The following is a 27,267-nucleotide window of genomic DNA, read 5'->3' as shown; positions in this document are numbered from 1 at the left end:
ATGGCTGCTACCCCTGGAGGTAGTGATACCAACCAGGTATGTGTTTTCTCAGTTTCTTTTTAATAAAACTGAAATATTAGTTTTTTTCAACAGAAGTCAAATTTGGGTGTACAGTAGTGCTTTTTTTAAAGCGGAAGCTTCCACTGCTGATTTTACACATTTAGAAAGATTTTATGGTTGTATTGCGGTCAGACAATAAAATAAGGTTACAAAACAGACCTTTTGGAACTTTGTATTAAATTTTAATCTGTTTCTTGCTGGATAATTTTTTTAGTGAAATTACAGTTGCTGTTCTAAATTTATGAGAAGGTGGAGGATGCAGTATGTCCCTTGACTTCAACTTGAATGCTTGACTTCAAGCCCTTGGTGCTTTTCTGTCTTTCTACATTGGACACTATGTAGCTGAGTTGATAATTTTAACTATAGGAATACTTTGGGTTGGGTTTGTGATGATTAATTGAAAAAAAAGTTCTAATTATACATCTGTCTTGAGTCACTGTATTCCATTGTAGTGGAAGTTTATTTTGAAGTGTGTATTAGTGAAGATGCCCAACTAAGGGAGAAATAAACTTTTTTTCATGATTCAGAGATGAGAAACGTGGTGCAGTGTCTGTGCAACTATGTTTAACTAGTGATTTTTTTAAGTAGTGGTTTGTTGTTTTAACTAGGGCTTTGTTTTCTCAATTTCTAAAAATTTCTAGATCAACAAATACTCTAACAGAGGAGCTGCTGAGAAAGTAATTTAAGTGTATTACTTTTTTGTAGTTGAAACTTCTAAGAGCTATCTGTATTTAAAAACTTATATATCTCTTTTCCCTTTTAGGATATCCGGAAGTTCTTTGGTGTTGTACCTTCTGGCAAACGACAAGAATGTGAGGCTATGAAAAAGAGTGAAAAGATTAAAAATGGTGAAGGTCCCTCAAGTGGGAAGAAAAGGGGAAAGGAGGCTAAGGTTAGTTTTGTTTTTCTTATTTATGAAGTGCTTGGTTTCTCTGATGTAGGATTGCTTGTATTGCTAGCGTTTCTTAAAGTACTAGTTCTTGTATGCTCAAAACCCAGGCTATATGTGAGTTGGTTTTATATGAAAGTATCACTTACTATTAAATTCTATCAGCAGAACTTTGTAGGTGGTGAAGAAAATTGCTAATTATCAAAACGTTTGGGTTGTAGGGCAGAGGAGTGGTAGGTAGAAGTTACAATGGTTAGGTGCTAATGTAGGCACAGTTTGATGTATTTGAAGTTATTTTAGCTATGGCCTGTGGTTCTTCAAGTAGCTCTGTTTATTTAATTTGTAATTGAATTAAGATTAAGGATTAGGTACAGTAGATGTAGACGTATAATAAAGATGTCATGCTTACTTGGAAGTAAGATAAGTGTCTGTGGTGTAGGTGCCCTCTGACCATTTCTTTAACCAGGTGTTTAAACACCTGTGAGGGAACCATTAACACTGCCTTTCTTGGATGTGGTGACTTATGTCAACCTGTTGCAAAGACCAAATTCTGTAAAATGACAGGTTAAAATTAGATTGCGTTCTAGTCTCAGAGGACTTTTCATGTTAATCATCTGAACTGGTATAAAAAAGAAAGGAGTGTCTAAAGAGGGCTTTAAAATCATGTAGAGAATGGAAGGATTCTGATAGGATGGAATATTAATATGAAGCATCACAATGAAGAAATAAGATGCTACTGAAAAAAAATATTTTGGCTGTATAGTTTCATTGTCCAATGTGAAAATGAAGGACCATTCAACAACTGAAAGACATAGTAATTATCTTATGATCTATTATTTTTACTTTGCAATTCTCCAATTACATGAAGGATTTCACAGGTTTCAGATTAGAATTGAATGTGGGTTATAAAATATGTGCAGTTATGTTTATCTAGAATTATATTTTTATAAGCATTTGCAGCTGTGCATGACTACAAAACAACCATAGTTAGTAGTTTGGTTGGCCCAGGAAACTTCCTACCTGTGCAAGCTGTGATTCTTGTAAATATCTAAAAGTTGTCAATGTTTTTTAAAAAAAAATAAATTCCTTGAGACATTTTAATAGTAGCTGCTGCTAGACAGAACATGTTTGTTGACTGTGACCTTTGGTGCAGTCTCTTACTGTAATTGCACAGCTTCATGGGTCAGAGGAGAAGCTGCAAGAAACCAGGACGTGGAACAGGAAATCAGTCTAGCTTCAGCTGTTGTGTATGCTTTTTTCCTTTTTCAATTATCTATGTTTTACTCTGAAATTGTGTTGAATTCTGGTGGTTACAGTGAAGCTGTATCCAGAATGAAACCAAAAGTGAAAGCTGAATTCCATACAACTTACTGGCCTGTACGACCTCTGTTTCTGGTGGGATCATGCAATTTCTTTTTTGGATTAAAAGTTGGAAGTGCTCAAAAATCTATTTGATTTACTTTAATTGGTGTTAAACTTTAATATTTATTCTCAACATAATAATCTATGGTTTGCTTGGAGCACGTTTAACTTTATTGCTGCAGTTTCTTCCTTATTTCCTCTGCCCCACACCTTTGCCCCTCCCACCCATGAGTTAGCAGAAGACTGTTCATAAATGCAACATTGCGAAATTAAAAATTTCTGTTAGAATTTGAAACTCATAAATTTGAATGTGTAACTGAGTAAAAGCTGGAAGTACCTGTTTACTGGTTGAACTAAGGTACTCTTACTCTTAGGTGAATAATTCACCCAGTGAAGATGATTCCAAACAAAAGCGGACAAACAAGAAAAGAAGAATAATCTACGATTCAGGTAGGGTTCACAGTTGTTTCTGAATGCTCCTGTGTATCTTTTTGCATCAGCATTCAAGATCAATTAGGTAACTGTAACATCTGAAGGAAAGCTGTGGTTTGTTTGGTTTTTCAGTAAATGCAATTAAAAACATTTTTCCCAGTAATTATTGCTGGATAGCTAAATATAATTGATAATAATAAGAGTGCAGTGTGTACCATGCATGTAATATGCACTGCAAAGTAACTTTTAACAAAACCTCTGTTAAAAAAACCCCCACAAACCCAAAAACACAAACAAAACCAAAAAAACCCCACAACAACAAAAGAAGTTATCCTTACCAGAAAAAGAAGTCCAGATACTAAATTCTATCAAAACTCCAGAACTTTTTTTGGTTATGAAGATTTATATAAATGATGTTTCCTGTTCTGCTAGGGATAAATAATATCCTGTGCTGGGTACAGGAGGCTGATCATATGCTATAATTTCACATTTCTGTGCGTTGCACGAACATAATATAGGAGATTGTTTTAAAAGGCTAACTTGTGTTTCCATATGACTTTCTCTGACTTTCTCTATTAAAAAAATCTAGTAAATGTTCATCCCATAGTTTAAAATTTACAGTGTGGAACATGTAGAATATAATTCAAAGCACTGCTATCACATTCTAAAAATATTTTTTGGAATACTATAATAAGAGAAACTGCTCTTATAGAACTTAAATCTTAAAAAAAAAAAAAAAAAATCCTGAACAGCAAAAAGCAACCCCCCAAAGAAAAAAAAAAACCAAAACAAACCCTTGCCTGTCAAGTTAAGTTAGTTTAATTTAAAGGCTTGAAATTTCTAGTTTAATCTTTCTGAGCTGTTATATCATTTTAGCCCTCTTGGATTAGGTTTGGAATCTTGATTAGTTATGAAACTGGAAAAGACTGCAGGAGTTTCCACAATTTTTGACTCCTACCAAAGGCTTCAGCTTGAATTTTTAGAAGCAATCTTCTTAACAATAGAAGATTCCTTCTTTTGTAGATGAAAAATGATCACATAGACATCTGTCAGAATAATGCTATTGTATATAGAAAAACGTGTTCAAATCTTCAGATAAACTGTTCTATAAACAGTTCCTGTTTAGCAGTGAGAAATAGCAGTAGAAATATTTCTGCATTAAAAAGTGGAGTACAAAAGCAATATATAACTCAACTGCTATCTTTAAAGTGCTGATATTTTCTGGAGATTTTGCAAATTCTAGCCCATTAGTAGTTGGAGCGCAAAAAAAGAAATAATGCTCCTTTTTTTGGGGGGGAAGGAGGGATCACACAATCAAGACAATTGACTATAGTGGCTTGCCTTTTTTCTTCTTAATAATTACAATATATATTAGTGTTTGTCATGGAAAAAGGTAGGCTCTGAAGGGTAGTCCACTGTGACAGTTGCTAGTTGTCTCTGCTGCTTCAGTTTGTCCTGATTAATCGTCTGGATTTTGGGTTACATAATCCACAGTGGTGTTAGTTTAGCATCTTGACAACTTTTGGGATACAGAGAATGATTGTTGAGGTGAGTTGCAGTCTACCACTGTTCTGAAAAATCAGAGTGCAGTCTATTTTAGCGTTAGTGTTTGGAACAGGTGTTGTGGAATACAACAACAAATTTATATAGCATATAAATTTAATCAGGCTAATGAATCTATATTAAAAGTTTGTTGTGATTTTTTGGGGGGGTTTGTTTGTTTAATTTTAGTAATCTGATGTAGTACTCTGACAGTTGCATTTGTTTTCGGAAAGGTTTTTATACAGGCTTAGCAGTTCTTGGAATAAGTAAGAAAATATTTCTTGTTAGGTAAACAAAAACCTCTGTCAGAACTGAGTTCTGACCAAGTTTTCATTTAGTCATGTATATGCTGGAATAAATGATGGCTAGGCTATTAGCTGATGGAGAGAAACAAGGCTGTACTCTGACCTTGCATATGATATGTTTTCCTCACTCAGTTGAATATATGTGAACACATGTTAACTGACGTTATGTGATCTGTAAAGCCTGTATCTATGTGGAGAAAACCTACATTTATTTTGTGGTTGAAATACAGACTCAGAAGAGGAGTTGCAGTCAGTGAAAAAATCCCAGAAGCCGTCTGAGAAAAAAACAACTACTTCAAAACTTGGTAAAGTTCTAAAGCAGGATCCTGTTGTTTATATTTCAGAGACAGGTAATGGAAGAAATATATTATTATATGTTCAGCTGTAGTGGGATGGATTACGTTACAGATGGGATGGCTTGTTTGACTGATACACTCTTAAATATGACCATGAAACCTAATACTGAGAAAGACAAATTATATGCTCCCTAAACAAGCTAACGAAAAGCGCTTTAGTCAGGAGCAGGGTAAAACTGAGGTGATGCTGGGTAATGGCTTAGGTTGATTTAAATATGCATATAATTTCATGAGCTAATGCTTACATGCTTAAGAGCATTCCATAGATTTTGGGGAAGGAGTTAAGTAAAGGAAGTGTTTTTAATATAGTTAAACTGCTTACCAGCACACTTTGTGAAGTGACTGTTGGTTACCATAAATAGCTTTGAAAACCTTTATTTTTATCTTACTCAGTATATGACTTTCCATGTCTTTAATCTCTGGCTAATATGTTGGCAACTGCAAAAGTTCTTGGGTTTTGTGTTTTACTTATCAACATAAACAATTTTTTTTGAAAAAACATTATTTGTCTATTAGACTTTTATAAAGAACTGGCATTGTAAAAAACAATCCTAACAAAAACTTTTATTATGCCTTGTGTATACCGTACTATATGATATGATACTTCTCAGTTGTGGATTTCAGCTTTCTAAATGCTGGAGCTATTTTTGCTTTTGGGGAAAGGAGCAAGTGTAATTAACCATTCTTGATCATTTTCAAGTCTCCTTTAGCCTTCTGAAAAAATGGTGACAGTGATTAACTGCTAAGTTCTCAGAGGAGTTTTGTTTAGTTTTAGTCTCTTCTTTAGAAGATGTATAGTTAAACTAAAAACACAATCATAACTCAAGTACATAAGTACCATTCAACTGAACAGATAAGAGCAAGTGCTATTGGTTTGATTGAAGAGTTTTATGCATTGATTTGTTTTCATAGTTTGCATGGCAGTTGTTCCTTAGTACTGCTTTCAGTGTTGCTTTTTGTGTGATTCCTGACCGTGGTGCTCTCAAGAGGAGTTTGACTGTAAATTTACAGGGGAAATGTTCATATACTGTTATGGAAGTTTTATTCTGCATAATTCTCATTAAACATGTTTCCTTCCCAGCTCCAAAACAAAAACTGATAGTGGTATTCTGCTGCCTGCCCCTCCACCCCCCACCTCCACTTTAATTCTATTGTGAAGCAGTTTTGTTTCCAATTGCTTATTTCATATTGTGCATTTTCTTCTACTACTTTACATACTTCTTTACATACTATGTTATGTAAAAGTTTCAGTGGCCTTAGCTACTATGGTTTGATAGGTGAACATCAGTTTGTGTAGACTCAGTCGTATTTATAAATCAAGCATCCTTAAAGGTATGCCACCAGTATAGGGGAAAATACTCAGGTTTTGTACATTCTGTAAAAATGCATCTGTAGAAGAAAATTAACAGAGCTTCTAGTGTTTAGCTTAATATTTGAGTGCTTCATGAAGGTGGACTTTAACACTACTTTTCCAGCATCTGAGAACAGTTGGCTGAATGTGTACGCACGTGCATTTTTTGTTATGTAGAGTTGTGTGTTTTTTTAAAATAGATTTGAAATACATGTGCGTGCTGGCAACTTCAGGGCAGCTTTTTCTACTGGTTGTTGTCTTATTCTGTCTTAACTAAGAGATCTGTTAGTGGCACTTAAGCAAAGATTAAGACTATATGTGGGCAGAAAGAATTCACTTATTAAGATTCTGATGATAGGATGAATTTGATTCCTGTCTTACTGAATGACATAGATTGGAAACATCTTAAATTTGGCTCAGTGAATTTAATAAATTAGAAGCTTTTGAATGGTCTACTGTTCAGAGCTGATACCTTCCCAGCTTAAATCTCTTGTCATGTTAGGTTCATTCGTTTCTGATTTGCTTTTAAAACATAAATGTTTCTTTCTGCATTGGATCTATTGTAACTTCACATTGATTTGTTATAATGCAGATAAACTTGGGTATTTTGATATCAGATATTGGTTACCATCCTCTGATCACCTGTGCAACACGAGCTGTAGAATTTTCTGAGACTTGCAACGGTAGGTGGACACATTTCGGCTGAAAAGGTTTTACTTATAGTTTGTGGTGCATCTCCCTCTATTGACTGTGACTGAAGCTCCAAGTGAGAAAGACTTAGGCTTTATGTCAGTTCCTGCTGTGGTTAGATGTGCTTACTGCATTCAGTCTGAGTTCAGCTGAGGCTGTAACTATCAGGTCGTCTGTATTTGTCTCTTAGAGTTCTTTCCTAGCCACAGGAATTCCCCTGTGTGGATTCTTAGAAACTGTGATAAAATTAACAGATTTCAATCCAAATTTATTTTGATAAAACATTTTTAAGTTACAATTCCAGGAGTTCTTCTGTGATCCCTCTTTGAGTTTTAGGGCATATATTTGGAAAAGTGGACACAGTCCCCAGGTTATAGCATTTTTTTAGTAAGATCATTGCTGAAGATGATACCATGTATTTTTAAAACAAAAAATGATTGTTTGCTGCAGTATCCTGTTAGAAGTGTGGCTCAGCTGTCTCTTTTCTGTACCTTCTTCCTCCTTAAGTTATTTTCAGAATCATTGTTTCTGAGAAGGATTGTGCTTATTTTACTTGTCCTAGATATTTGACCTGGCATTTAGCTGTACTATGTCATGTATGCAAAAGAGCTCAATTTTCCAAAGTATCCTGAACAATCTATCTTGGGTGTCCTATTACTCAAAACTTTGTTTCGTCTGACAGTTTTTTCAACACTTCTTTCCTAATTAAAAAGGATCTTTAATAGCATTGATCCCAGAGTAGAGAAATGATCAGATTCCTGGGGAATAAACTCTACATATTTAGGTTCATTATGCAATTCAAGGTGGTGTAATCAAGTTTTTCTGCATAGGGATACCATGGGAACACTGGTCATGATTATTAGTGAAATCCGTGAAAACCACGGCTCAAGGTTACTCTTATCTAAAGAGTTTTAAGTACACACAAGGTTGACTTAATAGTCTATGACTAAAACAATGCCTTTATAACCTTGAGACTTAATGCTTGAATTTTGTTTGTATTTAATCTGTATAAACTGTTTCTTCAGCTTAATGGAGCTGGCAAGCTGAGTGTGTTTTAATGGTATTGATATAGCTATTGACTTGTGATAAACTTGTTTTACAAGAATAGGAATATATAAATAGTAGATCGAAAAGATCCTGATTAAATTTGTAGGCATTTGTCATTTTCTTGTTTTTAGTATTACGCAGCTGAAAACTTAAATCAAGAATATGCTTGTTGGACTTGCTCTGAAGTCAGAATCTCATTCTCAAGGGCGCTGTCCATGGCAATGTGTTTGAAAGAGCCTTTTGGCATCAAGTAGTCGCTAGAAGCTTGGTAGTTCATTGCCTCAACCTATTTTTCAGCTTCATTTGAAACTTTCTTCCTGTTGTTGCTTGAATTTCTTTTCAGCTCTTCTACGTAACTGTGGGATACAGCTTGCTTGAAAAATGTTGGGGGAATTAACTTTTTGGTTTGTGTAAGAGTGGATTGATGAGATTATTGCGATCCTTTGTTTCTTACTGGCTTGTGAAGCTATTAAGAAGGAAAAAAAAGCAAGAATAGTTGCTTTTTGTAATTCTATAAGAAATACTTTGTTATTGAAACAATTTAATTTGAATAAATATTTAGTTTACTGATGGCTGAAGATAAAGTGAGTTATTCTAGTAGGTAACAAGGGAAAATAAGAGCCTTTTTTTGTTGATAGGACAGTCTTAGTGTATTGGGAAAAAATACAAATGTTTGTTGTACTTATTAAAATAACACTTTGACTGTTTAATGAAGTATGGAACCTTGACCTTTGTAGAAGATGACCTGTTGTTACGTGATGTGTTGAACCTCATCAGGTTTCAGTGCAGGTGGTTATTTGGCAGGAATTGTGACTTCACTTTTAGTGAATACTTAATCTTTCATATATGTCATGTAGAGGTAATTATGCATATGTTGTAATCACCTTGGTCACTTGAATATTGCAAAATATAACTTTTGTTCTAGTGGTAGGCTAAATTATTTATAAAGCTAGAAAAAACAAATGGTAGAGACTGTAGGATTGTAGGTTACTGGAAAACTGTCCCTTGAGAGCTTAGAAGATAAGAAAAATAGCGTGTGAATGTGCTTGCTGAATATAGACTCTTTTAATATAGAGAATATTGAGGGTGTGCGGAAACAAACGAACACCCCCCCCCATCCACAGAAAAAAAAAAAAGTGTCTAGTACTGGTGGTGAAAAAAAAGTCCCCACATCCAAACACTGGTCCAAATGAGCAGCACATTGTTAGTGACACTGAGGATGTCTTACACTGAAACATTTCACAGGGGAATAAAAAATTGTACTTGTTACTTCCTGGGTGGTACTAACATTGTATATACTTACAGAAATTGCTCCACTTATGCAAAAATGCATGAAGGTGATAAATAGCACTCTATGTACCAGCTTTCCTCTGAAGTGTTTTATGAAAGGTCACTTGAGAATATGTAGTTGAACCTTAAGGGAGCTTGACTTGAAATGCACTTGAGGAATGAGAGTATCGGTTCTGGCAGAAATCCTATGAAGAAGCAGGGACTAATGTGGCAGAGGACAAGGTAAAAGGTGTTCAGGAGCAAACCCCATTAAAATGAATTTGGTTAAGTTTGGCAATACCAACAGTATAATATAAGGATCCTGTAATGGTAAATGTGCTGTTGTACTCAAAGTGGTGAGAGGAGTGTTGTATAAACATAGTAAACGCAGGACAGTATCTGGCTTCTTTGATCTGGAGTTGCCTCCGTGAATAGGGGAGTAAGTGGAAGCCAGAGGTGTGAATGAAGTAAAATTTATTTTTATTCTTAAAGAGGTGATCTTCTTTTAGTTTTCTCTGCAGAAACTAGATTAACAGCAATGCTGAGAAATAAATGTGGTAACTTTAAACAAGAAATGAGTGGGATTAATTCAGAAGACTGATAACTTTGTCAGCCTGTGTTTAAAACATGGGAGAACATGAAATAATTCATTACAGTTTAATCTCTAACAACTGTTGTTAGATTTCAAGTTTTTAATAATTGGCATGTTGTTGCACTTATTTTTTCAAGTGCATGGTTATCTTTTACTACTTTTGGAAGGTGTGTTAAAAGATGTTTTGGTCAAGCAGCTGCCTAGCTGTAGTACTGTGTTGCTCACTTGATACGTTTGGATTGCAAAATGATTTAATTGTCAGTTTATTTTGAGAAATCGTTCTGGAAAAATAATTTTCATATGTACTTCATGCTTGTTCCTTCTTTAAAAAATGGCTTCTGTGTGGAAGTTATTGATTCTGTATGCTGCTTTCAGTATTTTAAAGCCCAGACTATATTTTAATCTGTTTAGAAGAGGACATAGGTTTCTTTTTTAAATGGGAATGTTTTGGTTGTTTGGGTTGTGGTTTGTTTGCTTGTTTTTTTTAATAGAACTGCCAGTGTTTGGGTTTCAATGTGTATTAATTTTAATGGGAAATACAATGGCATAAAATACCACTTTTTATGAAAAAAGCTTTAGGCATGTGGTGGACTGGATGTGTGAGCCTCTTAAATAGAGGGATTGGCAGCTTCATGTGCTGTTACTTTATAATTTAAGATTAAATTAATAATTTTGCCATTTAATTTGGATGCTGGAGTTCATGCTTTTTAATCCCTTTCTTCCCCTGGAAAGCAGTATGAAGTGAATTCTCCCTTTTCTGGTAGCTGAATGCAGAGGTTACCACGGATAAGTGAAGTGCAGTAAATCTATTTTAAATTACGGTGTGAGGTGGTATGCCTAATCCAGTGTTACTCTGATTGCCTAGTAGTTCTGTGGAGATTCCTCTTCTTGTAGGTGTTATGCTCTTCCATGACTGCAACAAGCAGTTTTATTGGGTTTTCTTTCCCTTTAATTTTCAGTTGAATTTTTGCACTCTCCTAACAGTACAATGAAAAAATTGAATGTCCTTCTTGCTGTGAACTAGCTGTGAATTGCACATTGCAGGTTGTTTTTTAGTTTATTACAGAAATGCAGAGACATATGCACACATTGTAAACCTATTAAGTATCTTGAGTGTTTGTATTTTATGTTTCTTGGAACTTAACTGTACATCTTCAGTGTTGTGTGCCTAATCTTTGTTGTGCATCTGTGTTATTTTCCAACTGAGCTCTGACTTTATTTTTCTCACACTGATACTTTGGCTTCTTATGCTATCAGTGTGGTGAAAACACAGATGTTTTGCTGGGTATTTATGTGCACATCAGAGCAAAATGACATTAATGGTCATGACACTGTAGGTAGTACAGGGAAATAGAAACTGAAATCTCAAAAGGGGAGAGCATTTAGAACAGTACCATGGAAATTGTAGTGTAGGGAACAGCCTTTTTCTTTTTCAATCAAGTAATGTCTGTTTTCCTTTCCATCTCCAGCATGACTTGTTGAAGATTAGGTAGATCAATTTTTTAATACTTAACCAGATTTTTGTGGGTTTTTTTTGTCCTGTAAGTGCAAATGAATCTTATTTCTTCTGTGCTGTGTGTTCTACACAAAACGGCACATTTTTAAGGTAGGACCTGAGATAATAACATGCAAGTAGTACTTAGTAATGTTTGGAGTAAAACTGTATGAGAATGCTGGCTCATGCAGATTATTTCTGTTTACAAAGTCACTGTGCCATTGAAGAAAGCAACACAGTGTTCTTTAATGCAGCACATAGTGTTATTGTAGGCATTTAAGTGGTATGGATACAAGTAACTTACTTGCAGGTAGCTTTTTTCTTATACCAGTTACGGTTCAGAGTTCACATTAATTTATTGGGGTTTTTTAATGGTATAGGTATTATCTGGTGCACCTATAATGTTATAGCTTGCTTGAGTAAGTGGTCTTGACTCAGTTAATCTGCTGGATTAGTTTAAAATATAAAAGAGGACTTTTTTTTTTTTTTTGCTAGACTAGTTCATTTTCAACAGAACACTGTCCTGAGTGATGTAGTAAATTGAGCTGCCTGAGCTGCAAAAAATGAACACGTTTATACTTGTCTGTATTTTTTTCAAGTTTCCTATTCATTTGACATTACGGAATATTCCTATCATGCAGAAAACTTCAGGCAGCTAAATCAGAACATGAAGTTTCATTGCATGGTGAGGATTCAGATCTGCTTTTGTGAAATTATAAACTTGCTATTATAGTAAAAGTAACCAGTTCAAGTGAATAAAACTCTCTATAATAAACTGGAAAGAGTTAATGGACTGATAACTTCTAATTGCATGTCAAGGAAACAGCAGTTTCTATGGCAAGTGTATTTCATTTGGAAGGAGTTGCTATAATTTATGGTTTTGCAGATGAAAATTATTTACTTCAGTTTAAATATACTCGCCTTCTCATATATTTTAATGCTCCCCAAACTTTTCTAAATATATTTTTGAAAGATAAATACACATATTTGACTAATAATTTTATTTGGTATTTACTGGACAAAAGGGTATCAAAGGCTATGTAGTGTGGCACTAAAGTGTATAATTACCATTAGACAAGGCAGTTATTGTTTTGCAGTCATGGATCCCAGAATCTTTTTGCCTTAAAGTGAAAAATATCACAGAGGAAACTTCTGAAATTATCTTTAGATAATTGGAGAATCCAAATTAAATTGATTTAATGGGAGTAAAACTGGAATGGTTCTGTTAAGCTTTATATTTTTATAACAGCAGGGAACCTTGACATGTCAATATAAGTAAAGTGCTAACAATTGTGGTTTGAAGCTCATGGTTGTAGTACATCTATAATCAATTGGCTTGTCGAGAAATGACATAAAAATTTTAAATGACTGTACAGACCAATTTTTGAAATGTAGGTTGCAACTACTTTGTTTTTAAATGAAGAGGAAGATAGAAAAAAAATGCAATTTGCTAGTCATACACAGCATCTGGTTTTTTGGTAAAGGGTTTCGGGGGGGTTGAGTTTGAATGGACTTGCTGGCTTTTTTGAGAAGTGGCAGTTATGTTAAAGATAATCTTAAAGATTTACTTTAAGCAAAAGGTGAGTACGAAACTCAGTCCTACCCAGTGTTGGGACTGTTCAGTACTGACCAATGCGTATTTAAAATAATGAAAACCTGGTACAATCACTTCTTGTCATACAAACACTCTTTTCTCCACCCTCAACTTTAGCTTGGACAGCAATACTTATTGCTCTAGACTGCATGTTCTTTAGGACAGGAGCTGTATTAAGAACTTGTGCCGATGTGGTGCCACTGAAACTGAAGAATGTCTAGAATATTGTCATTTTATACAAGTAATGTAGGTTTAATGTCTTTTGGATAGGATATTGTCCTTTAGCTCCATATAGAAATCCTTATGTAGTAGTTACAAACACCAATTTAACATACATTTACCATGATAAGTGCAAGTTATTTGTAATCTGTAGATGCCCTGCCTATATTTTAAGTTGTTTTTATAACATCGTAGTAACAGATTGTCTCTGCCTTAAATGTTTTGCATTCTAAACAGAATAGGAATGAGGGAAATATGCTCTATACTGATTAGGAACTCAACAGTACAGAAATAATAAATGAAGATTAATAAAATACTTTATTCTAAGGCCATCTGAGGATCTGTCCTATGCTCATTGTCACCATTGTCACTTCCTGCAATAGATTGCTCCTTTTTTAGATTGGCTGAAGTCGTTCCTGAACCTGAGCCTTTTAAAATTATCTAAATTTAAACAAATGTTTAAAACTGCCTAGATAATTTTGATAGAGCTCGGTTAGGGAACAACTGCAGATGTTGCTCTGTAATCAGCAGGCGAAGCGTGTTGAGAAAGGGTGAAGCTAGGAAAGAGAAAGAGGAATGATGAACAGTTACAGGTGGGCTGGAGGCATTAATTTATTAACCTAATTGTGTTTGTTGCTAGGGAAGTTTGTCCTTGTACATTGCCTGGCATAATAGGTCCTTGCTTCATGTGTACTGTTTGCATCCAGAATAATTACAAGCAATCTCCTGGTTGTCATGCATGTCTGTTCCATTAATCACATGATTAGCTTTCTCTTTGTCACATCTACCTAATTTCCAGAAAACTCGACTAGAATACATGGTCTTGACTTGTATTTGTAATTCAGGGATAATCCTGAAAAAAACCAAATGTGTACACTTAGGGTATTTTTTCATGGTATAGCATACTGCTGATGTAAAAAGGAAGTACTGTTTTTGGAATAGTCTTGTTCCACTATACGAAGATCTGGCAACATAAAAGTAATCTAGTTGATGATAAAATTAATTCTTGTTTCATACTTTGTGAAGTCCATGCCCCTGTGTAAGGCTATCTCAACTGTTCACCCAGCAATTGCTATAAGAATGCAATTAATTACAATTTTTATGAGCTAAAATCCAGATTTTCACTTTAATTTTCCCACAGATTATTGGCTTGCTTGTATGAGTGAGAATGCCTTTCTCCTTTTGCAGGTCATGTGTTGAGAAACATTGACCTGAATAGTCCAACAGCAATACTGGGACTCTTGATATTTTCTAAGTTGTAAATGAAGTCACCTTCATGCTTGTAAGGAAGCGGAAAGTGTATAACTGATTAACTTTGCTGTTCAAGGGAAAAGTGTTAAAATTTTACTGAAAAAGTTGATGTTCTTAAGTACTTGAAACAAGGGGAGTGCCTAGAGATCAGGCAAATTTGTGATGTGTCTATGAATTTTCTGAACCTGGGATGAAACTGTAGCCTGAGTGTCTGTCCCCCCAGATATTTTGAAACCCACTTAATAGAATCAGGGTGGTTTTGTTTCCTAATACGCATGTTCATGTTCTCATTCTGCCTTATCCTTATTTACATCTATGGATGTAAATTTCACTAAGTGCTGCCGGTCTCTTGTCCTTCTTCAGCCATGGCTTGCAGTCAATAAATGCATCTAATCCTGTCATTTCTAGGAAGGACATAATTAAAGCAGAGCTCTAATTATTGGTAATACTTAGTGCTAGCATCATAAATGACTCAAATCCACATCCTTTTTAATTAAAACCTAATTGTATTTACTCTGCTTCTTTCTACTTGAGAGAAAGCAATATCCTGTTGGGTTTTGTTGTTCTTTAAATGGTTATGAGTGAATAATGAAAAAAATCAATATTGCATGCAGATATTCTGATAAAAATAGTGATGAGTAAAGATCCTGTGCTAGCATGGAGCAGTCCTTAGCTTAAGAAAAGCTGGGGGGGGGGTGAACAGGATTTGTATCTTCTTTCCAAGAGAAATAAATGTAATTGCATCTACATTAACTGTTGATTTCTAGTAATAGGTATGCTTTACTCCTGCAGGCATATTTTCTTGTTAAACTGAAAAATTCAGAAGAAGCAAAAATATTTCTGAAATTAAGTTTGAGATAAGCAGTCTCGTACTCATAGCTTAAACTATTGCAAATTGGGAGCCTAAAGTATCTAGTGTCCAAATCTTCCAGATACATAATATTTTGTTAAATTGAGCTAAATGGCAGTAAGGGACTTACTGCTGCCTAGGGAGAGTACATTGTGTTGAAAATAGTAAAGCTTTTAGCTTCATGGTAAAATTCGCTGCTATCAACTGAGGGACCTCGGCTTGAATTTTCTCTTCCATATATTGCTTTGTGAATTGAATGGGCTGAAATGTTGCTTTCTTGTAGATAAATCAAGAATGCCTAAAGATAAAAATCTAACTGCTGAACAAATTTCCTCCGCTACAGATCTATCTTTGTTTTATTTTTCTTTCTCTCTGAACTTTCTCTCCCGGCAATAGTCAGGGTCTTCCTTTGTACCTGTTATATTCTGCTTAGTAAGTGTTCAGTGGCAGGAAGTTCCAGCTGATGCCTAAAACACTCTTGTTACTAGCATCTATTGAGAAAAAGTGAAACAACAAGTAAGTGTTTCCCTTTATCTCTGTCTTGTATATAACAAAAATTATAGGTAACAGACATATGACATCATCAAAACTTAGGGAAGTGATTAAGAAAAACAAGTTTTTGTATGAAAAGAAGTATGGGGGCTTAAATTAAGAGATGTCTGGAAAATGACCATATTATTGTGATAATACTGACAATTTAAGTTCAGTTATAAAGCAGATGTTTAGGACATTCTGTGTTTCATGTGTCAACATGATATGTTGAGGGGAGTGTCTGAAATGTCTCTATTTTGGGAAAAGTGAAACCAGACTTCAGTTAGAGGCATGCAAATGAGATGGCCTCTGTTTCTGTTCTCTCAAGTCTTTGTCCTTTATTAGTTTTGTGTCTAATGTTCATTTTAGCCATTTTCTTGCAGCCTGCCTCTTAGACCTTGCACACTTGGAGTTTTTAGAAGATTTCACAAAGAAAGTGCTTTTATCACTGTTCAGGAAGTTTGTCCCGAGATGTTTGTCTTCCATGCTGTCATATTAATCTCATCATTTGGCAATTACATCTGTACATTTTTGAATGCTTTAGTGATAAGGTTTCATTTGTATAACTGTCAGTAACACTTCACAACATGACACAAAACTCTTTGAAGTCCTTGGTAACCTTTTTTGTTGATTGACTGAGTGAAGAGTTTGGGTCCAGAATGAATAAATGGCCATCGAACCCTCTTTCTAGTCTTCATTGCTGGGAAGACCATGTCCTGGCTATTGTAGAAGAGTCCTAAAAGGATAGGTTGAGTTTTTGTTCAGTGGTCTGTGGGCTAATTATTAATGAAACTCTGTATGCCATTTTTCCTTTTAAATTGAAAAATCTGTTTTGTATGCTGACCTCTTGTCTGATTTCTGTGTTCTGTGAAATGGCTATGAGCAGTACTTTACAAATAACTGGGAAGCTTAGTCAAGAGGCTGTTTGTAAATATACTATAAACCAGGGGAAAATATTAGAATGTTGTAATATTGAGAGATTCTTAAGAATATACAAATGTACAAAGCCTGTATTAGCTGCTCTGTTAATGAATACGATAAAGTAATAAAATCAATGTAGCTTTTTTTTTTCACATTTTATGTGAAGGAAGAGTTGTGCTGTTCAATTTGATGTTGCATTGATTAAGGAAAGGGATCAAACTTCAGTGACCTAGATTTTCTGTTTATCATCTCCCATATATAAGGAGGGAAGGCATTCTTTGTGAACCTCTCTAAATGAGAGGTGATGTATGAACACAATTAACAAGTTTGGTGTCTTTAATATAGTACTCAGTCTATTCAGACCTGAGCTGTGCTGTTAAAGATGATAAATATTATGTGTTATGCAACTCTACCTTCCCCCCCCAAATAACTAATAAACACCTGTAATATTTTCTTGGGATCTGAGTCTGTATAATCTGCCAGAATGGTTCTCTTGACAGTTCCATTATAAGAACTTAAGTTCCATGTACCAGAAGTAATAGAATACTCTTCATGTTTAGATGAAGATGACGACTTTGTCAATAAAAGCATCTCCCTGAAACCGAAGGAGAATGGGACATCAGTGATCGGTTGTCCAGGAACAACTGCAGTGAAAAAGGATGTAAAACCACAAGCTAAAAGCAAACCATTATCTCCAGTGAAACAGACTCTCACCTCGGCACTTGATTACTTTGGGACAAGTAGTGTCCAACGATCAGAAAAGAAACTGGTAGCAAGTAAAAGGAAAGAAGTGAGTACTGATGATGTTCTTTTAGGCTGCTCGTGTGTCTGACAGGAGATCAAAATGGCAGTTTAGTGACTGCAAGGAAGTACTTAACTGCTTATCCTACTTACTTTTACTTCTTAGTAACCACTCAAGTATAGGTTTAATTATGATTATATATGCAGGCATATCAAGTCTCAAATGCAATTTTAGAATAGCATTTCCATGTTTGAGAAGATAGCACAAAGTTGAAAGTAGTATTTTGTTTCTTCTCAAGTGCCTTCTTAAAATTAAGTAGTTTTCTGATATTAGTGAGTGGATGGGATAGCTTATAGTTGGGGCAGAGGGCAGCAGGGAGAGGAAGGAGGTTGTTTTCCCAAGCTTTATGGCACATATATTCATGGAGTAACAAAGCACCAAATAAAGTATGGAGGAAATTAAAAATTCACAATGTAGTCAGTTTCTCTTTCAAGCTGGCTGACTGTGATAGCTTCAGAGATGTTCAGCATTGTTTGTAGAAATGAGATATTTATACTATAGCATGGTTTTGTTTTGAATAGTAGAATGTCTTGAAAGCAGCCTTGTTCAATAGTGTTTAGAGAGCTAGGAATAAAATGCTGCGTCTCATACACAGTCGTTTTCTAGAAGTGTACAAAATGAATCCATGCAAGTGAAATTATTATAATTGTACACAATATTGGGGAAACTTGAACTGTTCGTATTTTTTTTTCTTAAATATAGCTTTCACAAAGCAGAGACAGCACAGTAGATGATGAGGCCATTGCTAGGCAACTGCAGCTTGAAGAAGATTCAGAGGTAAAAGCTCTATAATTTGTTGCTCTATGCCAAGAGCAGTTTGTTTAACTTAATTTCTTAAGGAAAAACAATTTTAAGATGGACTTTACATGCTATAAATAAGTGTAATAAAATTCACCTGTGTACTTAACTGTTGTACATATGTGTAAACATAGGCACACAGTTATTTTTATGGGTATTATTTCAGTTAATGTAAATAGAACATCTCACGTGATGTATTTGCCATCTATCCAGACTCTCATTACCTGTGCAGCTGATGTGTCTACAATCATCTTGCTTTTTGTTTGAGTTTGTTTTTTGGTGTGTGGTGTGTTTTGTTTTTATTCCTTGGAGTGGAAAAATTAAAAGCCATTGCCATCCATGGTTTGTTTCACTTACTGTCATCTGAATTTTCTTATATTTGAGAAAAATGTGAATGACTCTTACGTGTGTGTGGTAAACTTTCCTGTTTGAATCAGTGCTAAGATGAGCAATTTTTACAATTAATAAATAACTTTCTTAGATTCCATGTGCAGTATTTGTTCTTACTGGTTCTTCTGTCAAAGAAAATCAGTTGTGTAAGTAGAAATATTAAAAGTTTAAAGTATATTTGTTTCTGTAAAGCAAACAGAACTGGCAACAAGAGCTGGCCTAAGGGCCATTCTCCAAACTGCCAGAATTATTTTTCATATGATATGTTGCTAGAAGTAAACGAAAATAAACATTCATTGTTGAGACACTGTAATACTTAACAGGCATTGTTCCTACTTATCTTTCGGGACTACTTTGGGAAGTTTTCCAAAGCCAATAGGTTGCATCTGGGTGCAAGCTGGGTGTTGTGAAATCCTGCCTTCAAGTTTTGATTGTTGTTTCCTTTTCATTTAATAAACAATAAAAAATAGGAAGGAACAGGAAACCTCTTTGAAAACAGATTATATAGGCTTATTAATGCTTCTGGTACAACAAGGACAAACTTTCCTTTTCTCACTAGACTTCAGTCTCTTTTGGGGAAACAAGTAATTCTTCTGTGCCATTTTCAGAAATCTATTTGCCTCTGGTTTTCTAGCTATGTGCTGTGTTATTTTAGATAAACTTTTTGTCTTGAACAGCAAATGAAGTTTTAAAAAATTATAGTACAACTAACACTTGTCAGACATGAGCCTAAAAATATTTTTTTTTCTTTCAGCTGGAGAGACAGCTGCATGAAGATGAAGAATTTGCTAAAACTTTGGCCATGTTGGATGAAACACCACAGAAGAAAAAGGTTGAATTCTTTTTGAACTTTAATTTTTAGAAATTGCATTGCTGGGAATTTTCTTATTTAGATATGTAACCTTTGTTTTGAGACTTCAATGGAAGTGTATTAAATACAGCAAGAAAGTGTTTGCATGAAAATAACATAAATGCTTTTCATACTTTCCTCCTGGATTTTCATCATTTAGTGACTAAAGTGCCCTTCCTAATCAGACAGCAGGTATCATTGCATCTGTGCTATCTGATTCTGTTGGCATGGGATTTTAAGTTCTAGTTCTAATGGAGTGAAGTGTGTTGCTGAAGACTCATGCTTTAGATCATCTACCACATCAAGTAAAATGAGTCAATGGCACAACTTGGTGAAAAGTAACGGGAGAGAAAGGAAGAAGGAGAATACTCTCCTTGCTTTGAGAGAAGGGACAAGCAGGGTTCCTGAGAGTTTTGAGACTAACCCCATTAGTGGGAGTCTTCCCAGTATTCATACCTTGCAGCGTAAGGCAAAGTGAAATGTTTTCTGGGTTGTTCATAAAGGCTCTTAGGATTGCTAATTTGAATATATCAAGTATTAATACTTCTAGACTCATCAGTAAACTGATTTGGATCGAAATTTGCTGTAACCTGGAAGTCTCTCTGGCCTTTGACTTAAGCAATGATGACGTGCAGAATTTGCTCATCTGCCTGCCTTTGATAGAGATTGTGTTCTGACTTGTGGTAGAGATAAGCTTTGTTACGTATCATTCAGTCTGTTGTACTTAACAGTGGAGAAACTCGGGGATCTGGACTTAATGGTAGCTTGGGACATGCATCTGTGACTTGGGCGTTGTTTGTTTATTTAGGCTCGGAAGGATTCAGGAGGAGAACAAACCATATTGAGCATCAAGAGCAGTCCTAACATAACAGAAAGATATAAGCAGTCGGAAAGAGGTAGGACATGGAATACAGGAAACATTTCAGCAATTATAATACTAATGAGATATATTCTTATATGTGTGCTCTCTTCCCTCTGCCTTCTTTCAAGTGAAAGCAACAAACTCAACAGGTGAAGGAAAGAATTACACTGCGAAGCAGCAGACTAAATCTGAACATTCGAAAGGGTCTCATTTATCCCCACAATCATCCGATGGTAAAATAGCAAGAGAGTTGACGGACAAGACCTTGCCTTTGAAACCTAGCTCTAAGCTTCTGTCTCTGAAACAAAAAGAAGAGATTGCTGAAAAGGAAAGAGGTGCTCAAAGTTTAGTATCAAAAGAAAAAACTATTTCAGGGAAAGAAGAGAAGACAACACCAAAGAAGGAGAAGATTTCTCCCAAGAAGATTGAGGTAGGAGCTATCAAAATTAATTTAGTTGGCTTGGTGCTGTTGGCAGGAAAACAGTTTTCATTTATTGTTTATGTGTCACTGTTGTAACTTGGTACTTTGAATCTTCTGGGCAATTTTTAAGACTTCGAATTCTGGTAAGGCTTTAAGTTTCTAGCAATTGTAAAAGTATAGGAAAAAAAGTATCTGGAAAAGTGTAAATCAAATGCATGAAGGAACTGACAGTTCTTTAATACTCGTTAAGGTATACGTGTACACTGCAAAATCAGTACAGTGCTTTTTCACTTTTAACTTTCCTGACGAAATGCAGAATGCAGGAATTCTGATACAACCTAGTGAGCGAAAGCTTACTGTTTATATGAGCGTGGTGACGTTGTGGATCTGTACTGCTGTTAGAATGATAAATAGCATTGTTTGGGTTTTCCCCCCGCCTTCCTTCTCCCTCCCTTGCCTCCTGTTTCTGAAGTATATTTCTTATGGCTGATATATTATGTAGGTATATAATTTAGTTTTCTTTTAACTGTCTGATTCAGTAACTGTAATTATTGGCTGCACTGGCAGTTATTGGCAACCTCAAAACATACGGTTTAAAACTTAAAGTACAAAATATCCAAATTTGACCCTAACAGTTGTAATTGGGAGGGAGAACCTGCAACTTTTTTTTGGGATGACTTTTAAATAACCTTTTATTGATTGCTTTTAAGAGACATTTAAGTGTTTTAGAAATACTGCAAAGTAGACTTTATGTAGGTGTAGATCTTGTCTATACCTGATCATCCTCCTGAATAAAATAGGATGTGAATTAAAAGCAATAATTTATGAATTAAGGGAGAGTGTATGTATGTAGTACAGGTGAATCTACAGAAGTCTGACAATAAACAATGGGTATGCTTTTTTTTTAAACTCCCGAGTGAGTTTTTTTAAAAAGAAGAACAGAAAATACCTCAAAACGCAAGCACCAAAACCAGAGCAAGCTTTGGTATTGCATGTTCATAGATTACAAGCGTTAGAATTTACTTTTTCTTTGGTGCATGAAATTTATTAAACTGTGATGCTTGACTTTATTTTGTTGGTTTTATATAATAAGTGTACTCATTTTTCCCTCCTGCTCAAGTCTGTAAGTCCTGAGGACTCTGAAAAGAAGCGAATCAATTATCAAGCCTACCGAAGCTTCCTCAATCGTGAGGGTCCAAAAGCTCTGGGTTCCAAAGAGATACCTCAGGTAAGTTTGGCTACAGCAGAATTCTATATGTAGAAATGGAGTGTGTCAGAGACTTACTGTTATATGTGATCTAACAAATATCAGCTCAACTGTTTAAAAACTGGTATTTTTTTCAAATAGGAAATATGTATCAGAAAAAGCTAAATTGTAATGCAAAGCAGTAACTAAATATAACAAAATAAATACTAAGAAATTAAATTCATTACTTGGTTTATGAAGTCATGATGTTGAAAAATAGTTACTGGTGTTGAAGATTGCTGTCACTCATTTGACTGACATGTTCTGCTTGAAGCACAGGGTGTTACAAGTATAATTGGTCAGCTAAACAATGTGTGAAGTTTCGTTGGTAGCTATTCCTTTTAAGGGCTTTTGAATTTACAGAACTATTACCTAGCTGGGTATGACAGGGTTTCTTTTAAAAGTTTGGTAGGGTACTTGACATGGTTGAAGGTTAAAAAAGCCTATGGTGAAGAGGTATGCAATAGGATTGCATCAGGTAATGTCATTTTCTGCAATGCTGTGGTTCTCAGGGGGCTGAAAACTGCTTGGAAGGCCTGACGTTCGTAATTACAGGCGTTCTGGAGTGCATTGAAAGAGATGAGGCCAAGTCTCTGATTGAACGTTATGGAGGAAAAGTAACTGGCAATGTCAGCAAGAAGACAAACTATCTGGTTATGGGGCGAGATTGTGGCCAATCTAAATGTGAGAAGGTGAGTGTTCCTGTGCCTGAGCGAAGTAGAAGTGAACCTGTGAATTGTTCATATCTAACTGTATTGATTTGCAGTGCCTACCAAAAGAAGGCAGTACTACAAATAAAGTATTATTATAGTAAAAAGGAAAAGTTGCCATGTGTTTTAGGGCTTTTTCTTGTTTTTATTTCTATGTATACACACACATATATATGTAAAAAAAACCCTTGCTGTTTTTGTGTTCCTAAACAGTCTTTACTGGAAAACACTTTGAAGTGAATTATGTAACTCCTAACTTCACTTTACTTTTAATTCTTATTTTGCTCCAGGCATCAGCTTTAGGGACAAAAGTTATTGATGAGGATGGCCTGTTTGATCTTATTCGAACTATGCCAGGGAAAAAGTCCAAATATGAGCTGGCAGCTGAAACAGAGGTTTGTTTATTATAAACTCAAGGGATGTTTTTGGGTTTTGCTTTGGTTTGTTTTTAATTGAAAGGAGTTTTGGCTTTCTGTTCCAGTAACAGTAGCCCTATGATTGTCAGTTTGACCTTCTAGGATAAGAGGTATGGAAAATCAAAATTTTATATTTGTGTATAAGACTTCTACTTGGGAGCAATAGGGTTTTCTCCCCTGTTTCATTTTTATTCTGACATTACTCTGTATTTTAAGTATCTGACTGAGAAAATAATTGTATCTCCTTCAATGGTCTCAGTTTTAAACTTTGAGTATTCGCTTTTTCTTTGAAATAAGTAATCATGACTGATCTTGTGTGGTACCCAGACAGGCCCAATAAAAAATGGTACTGTAAACATGGGACAGGTATGTGTAAACCATGTGTATACATAACAGATTTTGTTTTTATATGGTACTTTAATAATATTCAAGGCAGATTTTTCAGGGAATAATGTAAAAATAGTATCAAGTCTTTTATGCACATTTAAATTTAGTCTGAAAAAATGTATTAAAACTTCTGTTAGCTCTAGCATGTTGTGGGTTCCGTATAGATGTTGCTTTGGTACTTCTGATGTGGCTAGACATGAATTGTTACATGTAAAGATACTATTGGTGTCTTAAGGAAAAGCAACTCTAGGCTTACTAGCTAATTTTTTAAAATTTGCTTTGAATTGTTTTGGGTTGAACACTTTCTGGGGCTGTGGTTTGTTTTTTGGGGGGTGTTTTTGGTTGTTAAATAACTGTGTCTCTTCTTTAAAAGTTTGTGCTTGAGAGGAAAGTTCCCTTATGGGAAGAAGGGTTTATTACCTGTTTCTCCTCCTTTTATCTACGTGTTCCTAGTGTTATTTTTTTTAAGCGTTTGAGCTTGGAAGTGGTGTTTTGTGAGAGCTGTGCTTCAGCTTCATGGGTGTCTGATGGCCCATTTCTTTCAACCTGACAGTCGTCAGTTTTGCGGTATTTTTTTTTAGTGATGCATTAGGCTTGGTGAGTAAGGGGACTGCTCTTAGAATGACCAGAGCATTTCTTCCCTCTCTCTTGTTGGTTTTGCTACAGAACCAGGTGGCATCGTGTTAACAATAGTTTATTCTTCAGAAAGAAATATTTATTTATCTGCTCTTGTAGTGTTTTATCAATACATAAGCTTTCTTACTTTCTTAAGCACTCCTGTACATGTGTTCAAAGACAGCATGTTTATTTACTGTATATTTTTATTTAATTTCCCTTTAACTTTCTTACCTTTACTTTCTTAAGGCAAAGAAAGCGGAGTCAAGACCTAAAAAGACACCACAGAAAGCTGAAGCTGGAAAAAGGAATTTTAGCCCCTTCAAAAGGGACACTGATAACAAAAAAAAGTCTACTCCTGAAAAAGGAGATCCTGCCAAATTTGTTAAGAAAGAAACCACTGCTGTTCGGAAGCTTGTGGACTTTAAATGGCAAGCTGTAGAGGAGAAAGAAGTCCCAAAACCCAAGAGGAGCTTGGTTTCTGAGATTAATGACGATGGAACAGAGAGATTGCTATGGGTAGATAAATACAAGCCCGCATCTCTTAAGGCAATAATTGGACAACAGGGTGAGCAAAGCTGTGCCAATAAACTGCTCCGATGGCTCAGAAATTGGCACAAGAATACTTCAGAAGATGGACAAGGTGACCAGTGCAGTTAACTTTTCTCTCTGTTCTTCCATGCCAATCACACTGTGTGGTTCCCTGGATTGATAAGGGCCTTTGAGAAAGCAGAGCGACTAGAAATCGGGAATGAGGCTGCAATTAGATTCATTTTTAGCAGCAGCTAAGGCTGAGTTTTTTGTTGAAGCAGTTGTTCACTTACCACCTTCTCCCCCAAAAAAACAGAACAGCAAACTGTGCTTGAAAATATTTTTTTAAGTCTTATGGTAGTTTCTTAAATTTGATTTATTTCCCAAAAGAAACCAAAATAACGTAGCAGTAATATATATAAAAATGACCCCACATTCAGCCTGTTGAATTATTTCTCACTGAGACAAATATTGGCCAGTGCTAACCTGTCTGTACACATGGTGAAAATACAGGACAGCAACATATCTAAAGGGGTGCCGTCATGCAGGGGGAAGAGATGAATTGTTAAGGTCCTGGTTCTGCCTGACAAGCATCCCATGTCATGTGGTATGTCTGGGGTTTGGTTTAGTTTGTTTGGGGTGATTTTGTTGGTGGGTTGATTTTTGGTTTTCTTAATGATGTGGTTGTGAGGAAACTGCTGAAATTTACAACACATTGTAGTTGTATTACATTAATAGCCTTTTCAGTGTTTTTCAGTTTAGAATCACTGCAAGTCTTAAGCTATGGTGGTTTAAGCTTCTTTTCCCCCAAGTGGTTAGGATGCAGATGTGCATGCATCTTTTGATACTGATACCAGGCCTTAAATGAGGAAAAACTGCAGTGATGTTTGGTACCTTTAAAGATTTCCATTAAGTATGCAGTTTGTTTTGTAATATGTACATAGGTAAAACCTGGGATCTTATTTTATAGCAAAGACCAATAAACCTGGAGGCAAGGATGATGGCACTGGTTTTAAAGCAGCATTACTTTCTGGACCACCTGGAGTTGGTAAAACTACTACAGCTTCTTTGGTTTGTAAGGTGAGTTCATATTAACAGTTGTTCCCAGCACTATTTGTTGTATATTGATTCTGTATCTGGATACAGATAGAGTGTGCTGGTGGAAATCCCCTAAATGACCAGGGGCTGCTCCCAGCTGAATTTCACCTGCTCAGAACTGGGTTACAGGTGAAAATATATGGATGCTTACATACCTTATCAGGTCTGGGGTGAGAATGTTGCAATGGCTGCCTGCATTTCTTTCTGTTGTATTGAGGGGAAGCATATTGCATTAAGGTGAGCAATTGGAAATGACTTTCAAAAACTGTGAGCGTTTAACATTAGTTCAACAAGTCAGAGAATATTTGCACTTAATTTAGTGGGAGTCAAATTCTGGCAAGCTTTTTGAAAGTTTTTGTGACAGACTTCATCATGTTTTTTATATATCTAACAAAGATATCTTTTCCAGACTCATTCTAAATTCACATACCACTTTAGGATGAGAGAAGCTGAGAGGGCTATGTGTCCATTTCTAAATCTGAATTTAGAAATTAGTTTTTCCTAACTTAGCTGGAACACTGTGTTCCACTAACTGTGTCATGAGAATCAGCTGGGAACTCTGTACTGTAGAAATACCATTAAAGCTTACTTATTAATAGTGTAGTATCAAGTTACAGATTATTTTTGTTTTTCTTTGACTTGCAAGAACTTTCTTAGAATCTGATTCTACCAGCTTGGAAGGGTTGAGAACTATTGTGAGCTATCTGATCTTTGTGCTAGGATGAAATGATTGCTTACCTCAGTATTTGAGTTGTATAGAGTAACTCCTAGGCTCCCCCCGCTTTAGAGCTTTGTGCCAATGAGCTGGTGCTGCACCCAAAATGAGACCTGCAGAAAAGCTGCATGTGCTGGCTTGAGATTATTTCTGCACTAGCATGGTCTTTTCTGGTTTCCAACCTAGCTTGCTCACAGCTGCTTTCAGGTCTCTGCAGCATATTTCACTGTACTCTGCAGGAGTAGCCAACAACAGGGTTGTTCAAGCTGCAAGAACAAAGCTGTGTGCAGCTTACTGCTGTGCTGTGCCATGGTCCTGGCAGGGGAGTTTGCTAATAAAGGAGCAGCTGGGTTAAATTCTTTCAGGGGCTGACAAGCAGCCAAGCCTTGTTCTGAAGTGTTAGGACTGCTGGGGGAGCCATGTGTTTCCTAGCTGTTAAATAGTTAAGAGTTTCTCTTTCCTTCAGCTTTTGGAGCGATGTGGCATGCTTCTTGTCCTGACTTTTTGTGCATAATAGTTTGATACGCAGCTGAAAGTACCATGGAGCTTAGCCAGCCTTGGTTCATCATTCTGTGCCTGTCCCTGCTGGCAGTTAATCCTTTAGAACTAAATCTGTGCCACTGACTTTTTTGTGGGTTTTTTTGTTTTGTTTCTGCTAGTGTGTCCCTGC

The 27,267-nt window shown here is 35.7% G+C and overlaps 1 protein-coding gene across 1 annotated transcript; it reads left to right on the top strand.

Moving 5' to 3' along the window:
- Positions 1-25,864, top strand: LOC104458528 (replication factor C subunit 1-like; the record flags this gene model as incomplete). The annotated part of the gene is made up of 14 exons (XM_010085324.1): positions 1-36; positions 824-952; positions 2,686-2,761; positions 4,821-4,940; positions 17,317-17,546; positions 18,261-18,335; positions 19,501-19,578; positions 20,405-20,492; positions 20,587-20,888; positions 22,000-22,107; positions 22,638-22,817; positions 23,126-23,230; positions 24,503-24,896; positions 25,755-25,864. Coding segments are annotated over exons 1-14 (2,031 nt in total), but the record flags the coding sequence as incomplete, so codon positions are not given.
- Positions 25,865-27,267: the final 1,403 nt, after the last annotated feature.

The sequence above is a fragment of the Pterocles gutturalis genome, unplaced genomic scaffold (assembly GCF_000699245.1).
Source record: "Pterocles gutturalis isolate BGI_N339 unplaced genomic scaffold, ASM69924v1 scaffold51675, whole genome shotgun sequence".
NCBI classification, from domain to species: Eukaryota; Metazoa; Chordata; class Aves; order Pterocliformes; family Pteroclidae; genus Pterocles; species Pterocles gutturalis.
The sequence above is the reverse complement of the archived record's forward strand: the minus strand, read 5'-3'. Positions and strand labels throughout refer to the sequence as shown.